Source organism: Chaetodon auriga, chromosome 2, assembly GCF_051107435.1.
Source record: "Chaetodon auriga isolate fChaAug3 chromosome 2, fChaAug3.hap1, whole genome shotgun sequence".
Classification (NCBI taxonomy): Eukaryota; Metazoa; Chordata; class Actinopteri; order Chaetodontiformes; family Chaetodontidae; genus Chaetodon; species Chaetodon auriga.
Genome location: NC_135075.1, coordinates 2,875,345 through 2,893,754, shown reverse-complemented (window position 1 = coordinate 2,893,754; position 18,410 = coordinate 2,875,345). Strand labels below are relative to the sequence as shown.

General features: G+C 39.9%; 1 protein-coding gene across 4 annotated transcripts; it reads right to left on the bottom strand.

Annotated features, from left to right (window-relative positions):
• Positions 1 to 375: 375 nt before the first annotated feature.
• usp48 (ubiquitin specific peptidase 48) lies at positions 376 to 18,193 on the bottom strand. 4 transcript variants are annotated; one of them, XR_013078216.1, is made up of 28 exons: positions 18,037 to 18,166; positions 17,409 to 17,546; positions 16,745 to 16,865; positions 16,403 to 16,544; positions 15,588 to 15,715; positions 15,098 to 15,222; positions 14,043 to 14,151; positions 13,064 to 13,197; positions 11,928 to 12,013; positions 11,472 to 11,651; positions 11,075 to 11,212; positions 10,730 to 10,879; positions 10,107 to 10,307; positions 9,528 to 9,639; positions 7,078 to 7,220; positions 5,593 to 5,667; positions 5,310 to 5,434; positions 4,863 to 4,985; positions 4,654 to 4,715; positions 4,251 to 4,361; positions 3,682 to 3,807; positions 3,156 to 3,262; positions 2,926 to 3,033; positions 2,395 to 2,577; positions 1,974 to 2,099; positions 1,794 to 1,842; positions 1,649 to 1,675; positions 376 to 1,121 (listed from the first exon to the last, which is right to left on the bottom strand). XR_013078216.1 is itself a non-coding variant. In XM_076749765.1 (28 exons), exons 2-28 carry the CDS (start codon positions 17,540 to 17,542, stop codon positions 1,099 to 1,101), a joined length of 3,153 nt encoding a protein of 1,050 aa, XP_076605880.1. In that variant the 5' UTR covers positions 17,543 to 17,546; positions 18,122 to 18,193; the 3' UTR covers positions 376 to 1,098. The 4 variants fall into 4 exon arrangements, 3 of the variants coding, with proteins under 3 accessions (XP_076605880.1, XP_076605872.1, XP_076605888.1); XM_076749765.1 differs by having other exon boundaries at positions 3,682 to 3,812; positions 18,122 to 18,193; XM_076749757.1 differs by having other exon boundaries at positions 3,682 to 3,812; positions 18,037 to 18,176.
• Positions 18,194 to 18,410: the final 217 nt, after the last annotated feature.

Sequence of the window (18,410 nt, the reverse complement as noted above, 5' to 3'; positions counted from 1 at the left end):
ACCTGAATAGCATTATCACAATATAACAAAGAAAAGTACTCCTTGAGTCCAGGCTTGGACATTCCGCTCGATCATACCTTATCCACAGCACACGGCACTGGGAAATTAAATGGAAAAACAGCTGTTAGAGGAGGATGACACATCCTCTGAGCTGTAAATGTGAGTAAAGTTTAAACGTGGAAATGAGTTTCAGCAGTGGAAGATAAAGCCTTTTGGCACAGTGACTACTGACTCGCTGAGAATGATTTCCACAGGTGCTGATATGACTGAAAGAATCCAAATGCCACTGAGTTCCACTAATAAAGACTGAACCACAAATACCACATTCTATTTGGCAATCTATTGAATCTAATAACTACACGAGTGAGGACAAGGTGCTTTGAAAATAACTTTATTGTCCATAGGAAATAACAGTGAAAAGAACAAGACATATCACTGCTTGCATTCTGATTCTTACTTCCAACTCTCAAGGTTTGCACTGCTGGAACTTCTGCAGGAATCAGCCTCTATATGTACATACCGTGTAGCTATGTATCTCTAAATGCCACATGGAGTATATGGATATAGATTTGCTGTAGAGGTAATAAATGTTCTAACATTAAGAGCAGTTATATTTGTAATACTTAACAGTTACTCGTGCATTCTTTTGACAAACCTGAAAACTCTGCAGTGAGAACACAAGCTTCCACATAATGGAAAGAAAGAACATTGTCTTGAAATTTTCTTCTGCCATAATTTAAGAGTCAAAAAACAAAGCCCATTTTCTTGAGTAACAGTAGAAGTTAATTGAAGCCAAGCCTCAGAATAAAATAGATCCACCTAGCTTCCTCAACCTGTTTCTATCAGTCAGGCAGAGGCGCTACCAGGAAGTCCTTCAGAATGATTAGGAAGTTTAAATATCAAATGCCAGCTAACCTCATGTAGAGAAAAACAGCGGCTTTGCAACAAAGTCACAGTTTTATTAAAGAAAGCCTACTCAAAACGTAAAAAAACAAATTAAAGCACTTATTTATATATGGACACTTGACAAATTCAAGCCTTTTTAAAACTTCCATCAGTTATTCATCCAATTCAAGCATAGCTACAGCACAGCTTTCCTCAGTGCCCGAGAAGCCCAGTGCCTGCAGAGAGGGACAGAAAGGATCGATCAAATCATCAGAACCACAAAAAATACAAAAAAAAAACAAAACGACACTGCAAACAGCACCCAACACAGTAAGACACAAAACTGTGATTTCATTTGCAAAATAATCTCACTGTGAATAATCAAGCATTTGGTGAACTTTCAGCACTCAGCAGAGCAGACACAGAACGACTGACTCAAAAAAGGTTATTGAGCTTCGATATCGAACTTTAAAGATAAGGTCAAATCCTTCACAAGAATCAACTGTGTGTGTGAGTGTGTGAACTGATCCATGTTAACACTGAAGTTTAGTGCCCCTCTGTGTCCTTCTGCAGCCTGGTTCCACACCTCTCAACTGCTGCCAACGTCTTTCAGCAATTAAAGTAGAATAATGAGGTGAATATAGTCTCATTATCAGTCGTCCCTCTCAGTTTTAATGCATCACTGTAAATAACAGAAATGCTAATTTTGCAATGGATGGAGACAAAACCCCTTTCAAAGCAAATGAATGAAAAGAAGACTCACCTTTAAATCCCTCTTCAGGCATTCTCACTGTGAAGGAAGTAGACAACTTCATATGAGAAAACAGTATTATCATAATCAAGCTTTTTGTTATTTAAATCAAGGTCATGTAGCAGCTGTAGTGGGGGTTGATGATGATGCTACATACCCTGATAGACATCATCCATTGCAGCATAGTCTGCTATTGGCTCGTCAGCCTGTAAGGAAACAATGGAAAGAATGTTTGGATTAAAAGGATGTTTGCATTCACCATCTGGATGATGTGATGGGAGCCCAGATTAAAGCTGCAGTGGTTAAGATTTCTATTCAAAAACAGAGGTAGAAGTACCTTTAGGCAGATGATGCTTTCAGGGATGACACCCAGACTGCCCAGAGTCGCTGAGTCATCCGTCAGACTTTTTCCATCAATGGAGAGGTTCTGATCAAACGGAGCCACAGAGAAGGCGTGCATAATCTACAGGGTCAGAAGCACAGCAGAGTGAACACAGACTACTTACTACATGTAGAGTAATTACAAGATTCACAGTACTTCTGTTACAAAATGCTATTCATAGTATCAGTATCAGGTCTGGTTGAGGGCTTCCAAATGCCTGTGTAGAATTACTGATGCTCTAACAACCGGTTCATGTGGACAATCTTCACTCTATCCAACCTCAAGATGTCATAAAACACTTACTCTTCATCATTTTAAATGCTTCAGGCTTGTATCCAACAATCCAGGACTGTAGTGGGTAATTTGGAGCTCTCACCTGTATTTTAAGCTCTTTCAGTGTCTGATTGGCTGAAACAATGAGTGCTTTCTCTCCTCTGAGCTTCCTGTGCCGGGTGCTTCTTCTGATTCCACCTGCTTTGGTCACACTGGTCACAGGAACAACAGCTGATGATGCTGCACTATTGTCACTCAACTTTAGCCGCTTTGCACCATCTTCTGACTGAAAAAAAGTAATGTGATTATGAGCTATTAGGGCTGATAATAGGAGATACTTCTCATCTTTGCTAATAGCAAAAAGTCTGTCAAGACAGTCCCCAGACCGCATATTTTGATCAAACTAAAAATGCTAAACATGAAGGTAATCTCTGTGTTCTGCTGCTTTGACTGTCGTTGTTACTCAACTGTTTAACAATTGATACTCCCATGGTGCCTGTAGCAGTACAATCAAAGAAAACTAGAAATTGTGGCGAAAGAGAAAAAACAGCTGCCGAGGAGAAAACAAAGACAGATGAACAGATGTGTGGCAGCATCCTTTCATTTACAGCTACAGTGTGGTAATGGACTTCACCTGGCTGAAGTCTGGGTCTCTCTCTCCATCCACCTTTGGATGTTCTTCCTTCTCCTCCTCAGCCTCAGAGCTGCTGGCGTTCAGTTCCGGAGCTGCCTCCTTTATCATCTTTGCAGGGGACAATGTGAAAACACCAAGTTAGTTAATACTCTGCATCAACGATGGGAAATCTGTGGATCTCATTTGAGACATTTAGTGAAAAAATACAGACAGTGACTTGTTTTTCATACCCGCTTGTCTTCAATGACTTTGCGGATGTAGATGGTTGCTTGGGTATACTCTCTGAGGTCCCTCTGCTGCTGGAAAAGGAAGCTCTCTCTGCACTCCCAACACAGATCTGAACACATCAACACACACATATCAATATCAAATGGATCAGGGACATTGAGAAGCCAAAAAAAGCAACTCTACCCAAAATGTTTCAGTATCAAACTGCAGGAGCGTCCATTGAAATGCTCATCTCCTCCTACATAATCCACTTCAGCTTCTAAGGACATTTTTATGCGTGTTCTCACTGTAAACCACACTCACTACTGCACTCCTTTATAACGGCTGAGTCCAAGCTGACTACAGATGCTGCCCTCCTCAAAGGAACAAGTTATGAAAAGCCACCCTTGAAGCCTACAGGCAGCGAATGTTTGATATTCAAAAATAGATTCTGAGTAGAGAATTACTTTAAGTGTATTACAATAAACATTTTAAAATAGAGCCGTGAACATGTGAGATGAACCATTTTCCCTAACTTTGCACTCTTACCAGGCTGAGTTGTGTACTGAGTGGTGGGACCACTGGATGTGGTCTGTTTGAAGCAGTGGATGGAGATTGGCTGGTCTACAATGAAGAGTCTGCTGATCACGTCCCATTCACTGGGCCAGAGCAGAGCTATACTGTGCAGGACAAACAGCACAACATGAGACCACAGCAGTCCTGTCAGTCATATTTCAACTTATGGTTCTTCATATATTCACTTTATTCCTGTAACCTTCCCAGTTCAATTAAAAGATGTGCAGCTTTCTTGATTTGAATTTGACTTGACCAGTTTGAGATGAACACTGACCATTTTCTGATCACACAACAGCTCAGTTATCCTGCTTCTTCTGATTTGTGCAAAGACTATGTGCATGCATGATGCATGTAAACATAATCGGGCAAATATGGTCTCACTGGGTTTTGGGTTTAGGATGGGTAACAATGGGTAGTGAAGCTAATTCTGTCAGAAGTACAATTCTGATGGAAAAATCTGATTCACATTTTTGAGATGTATGTATGTATTAGATTTTTTTCACTGAAAAATGCTATTGATCAATTAAATAAGCAGAACTCACTGTTGTGCATCTCCATTTATCAGGGAATCGTAGGTGAACATGAAGCCTCCATGTGGACAGAGCAGCAGAGTGTTGCCCACATTAGACACTGGGGAGGATTTAGTTGGCCTCCTGGAAAATAAAAAACAGACGGAGAAAAATTACCATTGAAAGATTGATGGGGAATTTTACTGCCAGTCATATTCAACATCATTATGGACTGGCCAAGTCAGATACGCAAGGGTCGACCTTAATGCAAACTCAATAAACAAGAATTGGTTTTAGCCACTCCTAATAACATGCAGCTGATGTTAATGCCAAACTCTGATCCCATTCTTTAGTGCAGAGTCAAACTTTATTTTAACAATGTGACAACACACACAATAGTTTCACTGCCTTCATTTCATTGTTGAAACAAACATACCTGATGAATTTTCTCCACTCATCCACAAAAAAAAGAGGGACTATGTAAAGCACATCTGTGCCCTGGAGAGACAAACAAGGTGTCATTTCCACATTGCAGCTGCAGAATGCCAATATTTCCCACAGGCATCAATCTCAACTTGCCTTTTTCAAAAACCTCATTGGTGTGAAGAGGTAGCATGACTGACTGGCACCTGACTTTGTGTTTACCTGAGGCCACTTGGTGAGTGTTGGCCGGTTCTTCTCATGGAAGAGGTTGAGCAGTTGGTTCTTCTGGTCCAGGGCCATCATCTTACTGACTGCCTCATTGTCCTTTTCTTCCTGCTCTAATGTCTAGACACACAACACGGAAAGTTTTAATTCCACAACTAACCCTATGGTTCACACTATTATGACACATACTGTGGCTGCCAAAACCATCTGCAAAGCTATTTATGGTTGCACTGCAGCAGATACAGAAGAAGGTAACAGCCTTTTAATGTCCATCTAATGTTGTAGTGACACTATAAAGTGGTGACATCCAAGTCTGGGCTATAAGTCAACTATGGCAGCACCTATGGCACAATGGCTGGATATGGTGTGTAATTCCACCTTGCAGATGAAAGATGCAAGTGAGGGATAAGTGCTACACTGGAAGGTTTGTCAATGTCTGCTCACCAGGCACTGCTGACAGGACTCTTGGTTTTGGGTGAATTCTGGGGCTCTGGGGAAGTATGCCCTCAGCTTGGTCCAAACTTCAGGTGATACCAGCTTCCGTTCAGTCTCGAGAATACTCAGCCTCCCTACAGCAGGAACATATTTAAGAACCAACACATTGAAATATTAAACTATGCATGCATATGTAATAGCAACAAAAACACATTTTTCTTTAAAAACTGTACCCTGTCATTGTTTAAAGTATTTGCTAAGATCATTCTAAATGCTGATGATGGGACACTACCGTGGTTGCAGACAATGTCTTCATTGAAAGTCTTCATCTCGTCCTCGTTGCCTTCTGAGAGCTCTGGGCCGAACTCTACGATGAAACAATACACCAAGAATGTTAATGCTCACTATCCAGACGACTGGCTGGTACAATTTAATACTAAAATGAAAAGGACACCAAACACACTGATTCATGTAGATGTGGATCAGCCAGTCTATCAATGTCCTTTTGTAATATAACAGATATAGATTTGATAGATTTGAGATCTGAATTGTCTCAACAACTATTGGATGGATTGCCATGAAATATGCTATCCATGGTTCCCAGAGGATGAATCCCATTGATTTTGATAATCCCATGATGCTTCCTGTAACATCACCAGCAGGTCAGAGTTTTTACTCAATCAGTGAAATATCTAAACATCTACCAGATGGACTGTCATGAAGTTTGGTACACATTCGTAGTTCCCACAGGATAAACCCTGCTGACTTTGGTGTTCCCTTGACTTCCTAGCACCACCATCATGTCAACTAGAGAATGGATTTGTGTGTAATATGGTGCACACATTCATACTCCCCTCAGGATGAATTGTAATAACTTTGGTGATCCTTTAACTTTTCATGTAGCACCATCCAAATGGCAATCTACAGTACTGAAAAATGAAGCCAACATCGAAGTGTCAAAAACTACAGTTCCTCGAATGGCAACCTGAGGTGGCTCCAAAAAGTAGTCAATCCCATAGACCCCCATATGAAAAAGCCCTTAATTACAGAAAAAATAAGCATGTTTACAAAAAAAAAATGGTTTTGGTCTCCAAAGCTAATTCATGACAGCTGCATGGGGTGAATTCTTGTACAACTCATTTAAATTACATTCAGGCTTAAAGTTATGCATAATTATGGGCATGGCCACTTTGAGTATCAGCTAACTGGTTAGGTTCTGGCAACGATGCTTCATTTGGCCACCGCAGCTCCACCCATGCTCCACTCTTTTTCCCATTTTTGGATTATCTGAGAGCTTGGTCGAGTCAGGCACTGCCATGATGGTGATGGCTGCAGCTACTGTCACTGAGCTTCACAATAGCTCTTCAAAAACCTATGGGTGATGTCACAGAGACTACATCCTTGTTTTACAGTCCATGGGACCATCAAGAGGTCAACATGTCATTTCTATCAATATTTTTTTTAATCAAAACTGAATGAATGCATTTTGCTCAAAGCACCACTCTAACTCAATACACCCTCATAAAGCTACTAGCACAGCTAATCCATTAATCTCGTGATTTTTAAATTATCATTAAGTACAACAATTGTCATTACATGTAACATATAAGTTATTTTTTTCTGGCGCACCTTCTAAAAGCCAAACGTATTCAATTTACAATGATGTAACGAAAAGCAGCAGTGTGAGACACCTTTCTGCTTCCAGTTGGTTTGACAGATTGAAAAAAGAAAGCATGAGACACAGACAGAGAAACAAAATCACATTCATTCCTCTTACCTTTGCTGCCAGTGGTGTGTGGTCCCTGTCCATTTGTCTGCCCGTTGCTGTGTTTTGTTTCGTGTTCATCCTCCTCCAGCTGATCTAGAGCCAACTGTCTCCAGCTACGCAGAGATGCTTTGCCCACCCAGTAGCCCTCACCACTGAAACACAGACACAGGGTGATAAATACCCATAATCACATTAGATAATGATTCTGTATTGCCCCCTTGAGGACTTAGGTTTTCTCTTACTAAGGAATTGCAGCATCTTCTGAATCACCCCTAATTAACTTGGAATCTTTTGCCCTTTTCAGACGTGGAAAATCTAACATTGCATAACAGGGAGGGAGGGAGACACTGCTGCATTAGAAAAGTTATGATAGTAAGGATAGAAGGTTTTCTGTTCTCTCACAGACTGGATCCCAAAACATCATTTGAGGCCTTGAGGAACCACCACTTCTAATAGTAAAACTGCAGATACCTTTTCACTTACCTTTTGTCATATTACAGTGTGATTTATTCTTATGTCCATCAGTGCACAAACACTGAGTGACAGGACATTAATGCTAAGAGTTATGCTGGATATTCAGTTCCTTATCCACACAGTTGGGATGAATGCGGACTGGAAATACATGGACTGACAACTGGTCAGATTGCTGTTGCATGGGTTTTTTAACCTTTTTTGTGAAAAATAGTTTTTATTGACAACTCTTTCAGAGTGTTTCATATTAAACTGATTTTGTGCATAAGAGACAATGGTTGACACAATACATTAATTACAGTGATCTTAGCAGCAACCAGCAGTGAGAGTCTGACATCCTAGTGTTAATATTTCATACTTGCCTCAAATGCTTTTGTGCATCCTTTCCTTTTTTTTGTCAATGAATTGTTTGAGTGTTGTGAGGATTGAGCGTTCCCAGCACTGCTAATCTAAAATGGACCTTCTTTATCATGTCGTTTTGTGGATTTTGTTTAGACTGCTGCTCGCCTGAAACCACACCAGGGCTGCCTGCCAGGCTGGTACACAGTACAACAGAGATGTAACGCTGCAAATGTTGGCAATACTTTCAAAATACAATATATTAAAAATTACTGGTTACATTCATCTGCCTGAAGGGAATGTTGTGACTGCACTGACTAGGACATATTTAAACAGTCTCGTGGCAATGGTTTGGACAAACTTGTTGATGTACACAACATGCTCATACGCTGCCTTTTTTAGGGACAGGATCATTCCTTGTAAGCGATTTCAAATTTACCCTAACAACAAACCATGGTCAGCCAAATCCCTTAAGTCCAGCATACAGAAAAAGAAAGTCATCTTTAAGCAGTGTGTAAAACAGAATTAGAAATCTGAACTGGAGGACAAAAAGGGCTGCAAAGAATGTTGGCTCAGCTAGGTCTGGCATGAAACCTATATAACCTGCTTTTAAACACTTGAGATTGGTCTGGTGCTGGACTTTAATTTGTTGGTTGTTGTTTTTTAATTGACTAATTAATTTGACTTTTTTACAAACAGGACACAAACAGTGAGGGTAAATGGAATTCTGTCTTATCAAGTTCACTCCTGGCTCTGCATGAGGATATGTGCTTTTGCCCCTTTTATTTATTCTCTACGCAAATATGTGTCAGAGCAGGTGTGAAAACAGGACCACTCTACAGTATGTAGGTGACTGTTGTTACTGTTGGCCAGGAATGAGACAAGTCCTATCTTCTATTAAACATATCAAAAACCAAAGACATAATAATTGATTTTAGAAGACATGCGCACACACAAACTTACATCCATTAAAGAACAAAAACTCTCTGAATCAAATTGATATAAATGGCCTCGTAGGCTGATTGGTGTCACAGCCTAATCCAGTGACAGCAGATAAACAAATCAATTTTAAGTGACTCCCACCCTTTGCACAGTGTATGTAAGCTTCTTTCTAGATGGAGGTTTATAGTCCCAGGGTGTAGAACAAAGCGGTATAAAAATAGCTTTGTTCCAGCAGCCATCACTCAGATGAACAAGTAACTGCAACTCTGAACAGATGCTATAGAAGCAATGTTTATTTATTTATTTTATTTTTCTTTAACTGCATTTTACCTTATTGATTCTAGTGGTTATTAATTTGAGTTTTTGTTGTTATCTTTCTCTTTTGACGTCCTGATTACTGGAGCATTGTGCACTTTTATCAAGGTTGTCAACTATCTGTATTGTTTGTGATGATGAATGCCTACTGCAAACTAAATGTCACTCCAAAGTGACCTCAGCCTGAATGTATTTAATCTCTCTCTTTTGTCTGTACAGCCATGTTGAAAGTAATACACAAATGTTTTAGGTCCGACAGTAAATTAAAATCATATCAATATAAAGGGCTTCTCATGTCTGAGAAGAGCTATTTAAATATCATTTGAGCTAAATTTTACATGATACACAATACAACAATCCATTAGGCAAACATTTATCCTGAGGGTGTTTACCTGAGTGTGCGTTTGACCAGGTTGGAGACTTCCTTGTAGTCTTCATTGAGCTGGTTCTTCAGCCGCAACACCCTGCATCGCTGGCCAACACACTCTCTGCACAGAGAGGAGCCTGACGCACAGAAAAGTAGGGTATGTAAAGAGGTATCACACAGATATTGTGGTTTTAGGAACAGTTTGGGTGAGAGACATTTCTAGATTGTGAGATGGGCTTGGAGATCCAAGTTTCCAATCTGACCACAAACAACAGTATTTCCTAAAAAGACAGAAATACAGAAAAGCAAATTCAACCACAGTTTTCCTTTTGTGATGTTTCAATTAACTCCTGATGTCCTGTTTTCAGTGATTCATTAGCAATGTGTTCACTCCTTAAGTCTCAAACATACCTCATACAACTATGAGGGTGCTTAAAGTTGATTAAATGCGTACATATTTGATTTGATGAGTTTCAGGATTTTTAAACTGATCATTATGACAATTACTTCTGTGTATAGTGTAGTGAACTGGAAGCACTAAAACTTTCTACATTTTACAGAAGGCCATGAGTTGAGAGGAGACCACGTCCTCTATTTGACTAACCATCCAGTCTCGGCCCTCCACTGTAGCGCTCGTAGAAGAGCTGAGCAGCTTGGAGGGAAACCCTCTTGGACTCTCCCACCTTGTCAGGGTGTAGTTTGCCATGAGAACACAAGAAGAGGGAGTTGTCGATTTCTTTTGTGGCTGTGGAATCGTCAAGCCACTTCTTCAACCACTCCAGGGGGATAAATTCATAAGGCTCGCCTGAGGAGGGAAGGCAGAGAAACACATCAAACAAGAGACACAGGACCACTGATTTTGATTCATTAATTCCAGGCTTATTCTGTGATAACAACTGTCTCTTTGTATATTATTCTTTTCATATGTATCCATATATAAACACATGTTAACTATAGAAATTATGGAATCAGACACAACTAATAGTTTCCATTCAACACCTGACTCATATTGGTTCAGTAGGATGTTGTCTTGTACTAGCAGTATTACTACAGACACTCGTATAAGTTAAGCAATAGCCCGCCCCCACCCCCTTCCTTTGGCTGTCCTTTGATGACATTGTCTGTACTTTTAGTAAGTTTTGAACTGAAATTCACAGAAAACATGTACACTCTCTTTAGTGCTTCTGTTAAGTGGACTGTGGGCGATTAGGGAATGTTTTTACCGACCGTCTTTTGCGGGTAAAAGCTCGTAGAGCTCCTTCACCTCCTCATGCTTGGCTTTGCCCTTATCCACGCTCTGTTTTCTCATGTCAGCCATTTCACTGCACCACTCCTCAAATTTATGGTTGTCTTGGTCCACCAACCTCTGAAGAAAGGCTGGTAGCCAGGACAGAGGGGAGAAGACACCATCAGACAAAGGCACATGGACCAGGCTGTATTTTTATTATAAAACATGTTTTTCAAGGCATGACTTGATTCCTTGTTGCAAACAAAGCTAGAAACCAGAGCTTATCGCTGCCTCCTTGTCTGGTGGCCATTTGTTTTGCATGAAATTACAAATCTGCTACTCACCTGGCACCTCGACGTTGGTCGTGGAGGGATCTGAGCTCTCTTCTTCCTGGACCTTATACACCAGCATGTAGGCATTTCTGGAGCAGTGGTAGCCTTTGCTACACTTTGGCTTTCGTGTTTGGGACTTCACCGTCTCAGCTGGGGACCAAGAAGACAGAGCAACAACTTTGAGAAAGTGTATACATTTACAGACATGACTCTCAGGTTAAGACTCTTTAATTTACAATTCTTTATTTTACCAAAGCACCATTGTCATGGTGGCAACACTTTTTTAACACATAAGCTTCTTGACGGCAGATGAAAGTTTTTATTCTACAAACAAATAACATGGATGACATAACATACCTATGGATTTCAGAAATGTGGAACTATACAGTGTTCATTTAGTACTACCCACCAATGTCCTCCTCAATGCCAAGCTGCAGCTTCTTGCCTTCCATCTTCTCAATTTCCTCATCATTGAATTTGTACCAGTCGCCAGTACGAGCATCCTTCACGTGGGCAATGTAGTGGCCCGAGTAGGCACTGATGCCCCGATGGATCAGCACTGCACTCAGTTCATAAACACACTTCTGGTCTGGAGAAACAGCGTCAAATGTCAATACATTTACTTTTCAGAGTCATCAACAAAAAATGTCTTCTGTTGCCTGGGGATAAATGTAGTATAGTCAAAGAAGCAGTGTATTGCCAAGAAAATACCAATACAGGTTTAGTAACCATTGGAAGGTAGCCTGCTTTGACACTGTTAACCGCATTTCACCCCCAGCACTACTGAAAATTTCATTCTTGCTTTCCAAATTTCAAAGAACCAAAGAATGTGTGCGCATGTGTCAGAGATTCACATTGCTAATACCTTGTTTTCCTTCCAAGAAAGGCCCCATGTCCAGCTGCTCTGGAAAACTTATAAAGGTGTTGAGCTTCTTCTTGTGGCCTGTTTGTCTAAAGAAGAAAACACGGTTTGTTCTCATACCAACAGGAAGAAAACACTAATAGCATCAGTACTTGAACTAAAATCAGCAAAACTGTTTTTTGTCAGTTCTGTTATGAGAATGCAGGCAACAAAGTACCCTTATTCACCATAAACTAGTTGCTTATTAGCATGCATATCAGTAGCATACTGGCTCTTTATCAGTCATTATAAAGCAGTTAGAAAGGTCCCGTTCTGCAACTACTAGGCCATTAGTAAGAGTTCTTCCTCAATAACCTAGTAATTATTGGTGATTGATAGTAAGTATCAGTAGCTTAATTGGTTAACACCTAAATCTAGAAGACATTTTCACTGGTTGCTGCTTATTTTTAAATGGTTATTTTAAACTATACATGGTAAACAGACTGTATTTATGTAATGGTTTTCTAGTCTTAACAACCACTCAAAGTGCTTTTACAAGACAAGTCTGCATTCACCCATTTACACACACATTCATATGATGGTGGCCACCTGCTCATTATGAACATTAACACACTCACACATCGATGACACAGCATTGGGATTTGTACATTTACTGTATGTGCTTAGGTATTTTAGGGGTATCTGTGGGTGTGGGAGTGGCTAGGCCTGGGAGAGCTTTTGTCTGTGTATGTGTGAGTGTATTTGTGTTGTTTTGCTTTATGTAATGTATTTTTTATATAGTTGTGTCAAGGACCCTCTTGAAAATGAGGTGGTTCATCTCAAGGGGTTTATTGTTCTGAAATAATGTACCAAAGTAAGGAAGTTGAATTACAATTACAATGTTAATAAACTGCTCCTAACCCTAGAAACCCTAACCCCCTAATCCCCAGAATAAGGCATTACTAAGTGCTTTATAATGACGAATACAGAGCCAATATGCCGATAATATGCATGTTAATGAGCAACTAGTTACTGGTCACTAAGACCAAAATGCACTCTGACCTGTGGTATATAATAAGAGAATATACTGTCTTGACAAAGTGATTCAGTCCGTTTGATTGATGTCTTTTCACACAATGCAGTACAAAGGGATGGCTGACCTATCAAAGACAAAGCGCATGAGCTGCAGGTTGAGGGTTGGAGGAAGGTTGTGCAGTCTGATCCTTCGGGTGGCGTTCTGTTTACTCTGACAGCTCTCACAGAAGTAGCGGTTCTCCCCATCCAGTTTCTCCTCCTGCAAAGTTGGAGCATGAGGGGTGATTATTGTGAAAGCAACACATCAAGACATTTTCAGAGGCAGTTATTTAACTTTGGGACCCACACACAAAACTATCTAATTCCAATTCACACTGCACAAGTGTGAACTGATTTCATTTCATTCTGTGTTTTACATTCTGTGTAGCACATTTTATATGGACTGAATGGCCTCAAAATTGTGTATATTATTTCTGCTTCAACTGCTGCTTGACATCAACATCAGATTATAAACTTAGAGCAGCCAAAAACAGTTGCAGCATTGAGTTAGATTTGTTTAGTAAAGCATGAATCTGCTGTTTGCTGGCTAACTGCTGCAACTTTTGACTATCATTATTATCTTTGAATCAAGTTTCACAGAGCCGAGTGCACAACTTTTTATGGTACAAGCACAGTGTTTTTGTCACTGAATTTCCACGACCCTGGCACATTTTTGTTGGGTAAAAAAATATTTCTTTCACTACATTTAGCTTCACTTCTTTCATATACATATTAAGATATACTGACATCAATGTCCTGCCCAGCTTGCATAGTAGCCTGAATTGAAATCATGACTGTGTTTTGATCAAGCATCCTGCTCTACTGATCCAAATAAGCTTTTATCAAAAATCCCCTTCTGTTCAAACAAGATATTTCCTCTCACTCATCGAAAACACAGTTCTAGATGTGTGTATGCCTACAGACTGATATTCTATGTGTCCTACACTGCTATCTTCACCCTAAATTGTGCTATGAGGTGTTGATACACTCAAAATACACTCATCCCAAATATGACGTACTGGAGTAAATGTTAAGACATTCAGTGTGGCAGGGAATGAAAGCTACCTTCAGGAACTCTGTGACGCATTCTGTGAGGCTCTTGTGGCCCTGGATGTTCAGCTCCAGCTCATAAAATCGGGACTGCAGTGCAGATGATCGTCCACACTGGTTACAACTGGAAAACAACCAAAACAAGATAAAAGATTCCACTACAGCACAGAAAATGACTTTGAGTGCAGTGTAACATTATTCTGTCAATGGTGTTAATTTCTTACCTTGAAAATAAATAAATACATACATACTTAACAACAGTAATTCTACCTATTTCTCCCAAAAATCAAGTCAGCCAAAGATAGCTGTTTGCCTCCGCATAATTCTGATCCCAATTCAAGAAATACAACCATTACCTTCACTAAACCAAATCTTATGAACAGTAAATAAGTAAATACCTGTTATCTAGTTTGTACCATTAACATGGCGCAACAAAAATGGTTTAAACCTAATCACCTAAGCCAGACATGACTTTTTAAAAAATATCCTTAGAGCACATCTCTCTGAGCAACAACATCAAAAACAACAACATCCCCTCTGCAAAAGTCTACCTGTTTGTGTATTCCATATTTTTGCATTATCTGACATGACTGAGTCAAATATATGACACAGTCTTATTTTAATGTGAAAAGTGGAGAGGCCAACTTATGCATTTGTCACGATTATGAGGTAAGGCGTAACACCTCGCCTCGCCCTGAGGGTGTCAAGGCTCAATTTATACATCAGCAAAGACAGGCTGTGCTACAAGTCATATAAGGCAAATGTGACAGTTTTGACATAAAGCCAGCACATTTTGTGCATCTGCAACAGGTGTCGACATCTACTATTATCTGTAAAGTCACAGACATCTTCACACAGTAGATGTGTACTGTGTACTATAAATGGGACATATTGGCCACCTTCTTCTTTTCTCCTTTCTTTCTCTCTACTAGGCTAAACAGAAAATGTCCTCATTTGCCAAAATACCACACTCTTTATGATTCTGAAGAGCTCAGATGTCAAAAACTTTATCATATGACATTTTTTCATTTAAGTATAAACTGTCAGGTTTGAGTACTGAGTTGTCTTACACAGTAACGTAGGAGAACTGTCCACAGAACTGCCGCTGGATGACATTCTGCAGGTTGGTGTTCTTCTGCTTGGACAGCGTGTCTTCCAATAAAGATAAGAAAAGCTTTGAAAACTCCTGGGCATCCTGAAAATGAAAGGTTTGATTTTAATGTACTGTACAGGAAACATGTCTCAAAAAACCTAACTATTAATAAACATGCTAGAGCTCCCATCCTGTGTTCATTCTGCTGTGTACTCCTGCAACCCAAAAGTTCTGATGGATATTATTTTTGACCATTTACGTACTGAGGTAATATACCACTCAGCTCTACAAAGAAGTGAGAAAAGTCTGATCACCATTCTTACATTGAGGAAAAACTATGAAAATGGTACCGTAGTGAAATATATATATCTACTATCATCTTTGACACTGTGAAACCAGTTGTATTTATGTATGTAACCAACTTATTTCTAGATTAAAATTATGGGGAGTTTCATGTAGTGAGTTACCTGCTGCTGTCCTGTGTCCAAGCCCAGTGCTTTGACCAGCCCTGAAGGGTCGATGTACTTTCTGTTGCTGTTCTGCAGGAGTGCAAATAGATATTGTAGGTGCTCACAGATGGACTGAGGCTCGTAATCTGAAAAAAACAGAGATGTCAGTCTGAGAGAATGAAATCCTTTCATCACATGAGAAGGCAAAAACCTACTGAGTGTGAATTTGCAGTTTCATGCTAGCCTCAGCAACACACCATTAGCCAATATGTATATGAGCCTTTGCTACTGTCAAATAATTTTAAACAATAATGTGAAATTATTCAAGGAAAAACTCAAGACAGCTGATGTGCAAACAAAAGAACAACAACATGGTGACATTTAGTTTACTGTTACTTCCAACAAGACAGTAACTACTGCTTTGTTAGTTTGTCTGTCAGCAAAATGAATGAAGAACTTATTAATTAATTAATTAGAATTTTTGTGGAGGGATTGGCCTTTGGCACAACTAAATCAAATTGGCAGGAGAACAGATTTAAGATCTACTGGTTCACATAATAATCATAATGATAAGAAATTTGATATAAATGGATGTTTGTGATTTCTTTGTGTGTAACATCCAACTGGACATTGTGTACTGGTGGAAGTTTGTGTTTTCTAAGTGTTTTCTGCTTTAAATTGTGCAAAAAATATTAAACAATCTAATGTACATTATATTTGTTTGGACAATGTTATTCTATTCTGAACATAAAGTAATTCACAAATCTGCTGAAAACACTGATTCAAACCAAGAAAATAGCAAATATAAAGAAGTATTTAGTTTTCATTTGTACCAGACTTAATATTGTGTTCTTGTGCTCGGGAGTTATGGCACTGATAGAGGCTCCGACGCAGTTCCAGGTTGTGGAACCACACTTGCAGGAATGTGTTGACGTAACATGTTGCACCCAGGTTGGTCAGGCCAACAAATGTGTTCTGGAAGGGGGCAGAGACAGAGAGAGAGACAGAGAGAAAGAAAGAGATAGGATCAACTGTCTCTTTAGATTCTGTTCCACCTCTGGCCTTGTGATAACTTGCCAGGACTTCAGCAGTCCATCTACGAAAGACTTGTGATATGGGGAGAACAGACAGGTGAGTAAACAGTCTGAAGTATGTGCGGTCTATTAAATAAATACCTTGTCCCGTCGCTCTGAATTTGGGTCATCGATATTGTGGAAAGCGTTTTCATCAATCTCCCCAAGCCACGCCTGTTCACCAATACCGACAAGACAGTTGGGATTCCCTTTGCAGTTCCTCCTGCAAAACATGTCATCATCATTAACCTTAGTGTTCCAGTACCTACCTTAGAAGTAACACCTCAGTTCACCTCTCTCTCTTGTGTGGAGACAAGTCACCTGACTCCATCTAAAAAGCTAACATTTGAATGGTGGCTTGCATACAAAGATATATACCCCTTAAAATTAGCCTTTTATACACTGTTCAGAGCCCAAGAGGGCAAAATTAAGTTTAGTATCATTGCAACTGTACTAATTAGTGCTTACTGTGATGCCTACAAACTACCATCCTGTATATTAGAGCTACTTTGTGGTATGCTGAATTGAAGAGTGGAGAGGATCGTCATGACCTTTCATACAAAGTCTACAGAACTGCCCTGCATGCTATGAAAGCTTGTCCACAAGCAAGAAAACAATCAGACTTATGATGCACAGTGGCAGTCCTCTGCAGAGCTGAGCATTAACCCCTCACCTTTAAAATCAAATTTAACATCTGCTACTTGTATTTCGACTTGAACATGGTAGCACGACAGAGGCATGTTGTTTAGAAATATTAATACTGTACCTGCAGGTTCCTCTCTTGCAGGCCGGGAGATTGACGCGATATGCTAGGTCGATATGCTCCTGTCTGATTTCTTCTGGTTTCACCGTTTCCACCCAACGCCAAGCCGCTTTCTCCAGCTGTAAGCGGGGCGCCATAATCCTACAATGTAACGTTGATCACACAGTCAGATATATGAGTCGAAAAAAATAACACTACAATGGCCTAACGTTAACGTTTGCCAATCTGCTTCCAGGAATGCTAACATAGCCGGCTAACAGGGGCTAAACAAGTTTTTACAGGTCATAGCTTGGTTCTTACGAAGCAACCTACCGTTAGCTATGTTGTGCTACTTATCCTAGCCAGCTAGCTTAGTAGTTCCGTCATTACCCTATCGAATTAAAAAAAGTGTTCATATTACACCACACACTGCAGCAACGGAACACAGAGAGTTGAAATACAATAAACCACGACACAGTATTTACAGGGTAACGCCAGGAGTAAGGACTACCTTCGTGCTAATGCTAGCTAGCTAGCTCAAATGTAGCTAGCTCGACCGGTGTTAGCAAGACATTTTCCCTGCATTTTCCATCTAACGCTACCTGACGCTAACGTAACGAGTTTATTGTGTTAAGGTCAAATATTATCGAACCTTTCATGCGTGCAGCTGCTTCACCAAAATATTTTATGTATTTTCACATTTTATTCACGGTTTATTTTAGATTTAGCGCCCTTACGTCAGTTTATAAATAAATAATTTCTCCGCTCAAAATCAACACGACGTCAGTAAGTGACGTTGGCGACGCCTCTTTGTTGTGACTGGAGGGAGGAAGGGATCCTTGCGGAACCTTCAGAGGTCTCTCTTCTGTCGGTATTATCAGAAGTCGCTCTTTAATGCTTTGCTTTCTGTGGTCACTAGAATGATAATAATAGTGTTTTCTTTTCTTTCTTTTCTTTTTTCTGGTGCTGATACAGCTTGCACTTTAAGCCCTGTACTATCTTTTCACTACTGTACATTTCGTATTT

Coding starts and splice junctions, on each gene's coding strand:
- usp48 (XM_076749765.1), bottom strand. CDS start 17,542: ATGGCGCCCCGCTTACAGCTGGAGAAAGCGGCTTGGCGTTGGGTGGAA. Junction 15,223..15,587: donor TGGACACAGGACAGCAGCAG/GTAACTCACTAC, acceptor TTTCATTTTCAG/GATGCCCAGGAGTTTTCAAA. Junction 4,716..4,862: donor CACTCACCAAGTGGCCTCAG/GTAAACACAAAG, acceptor TTGTCTCTCCAG/GGCACAGATGTGCTTTACAT.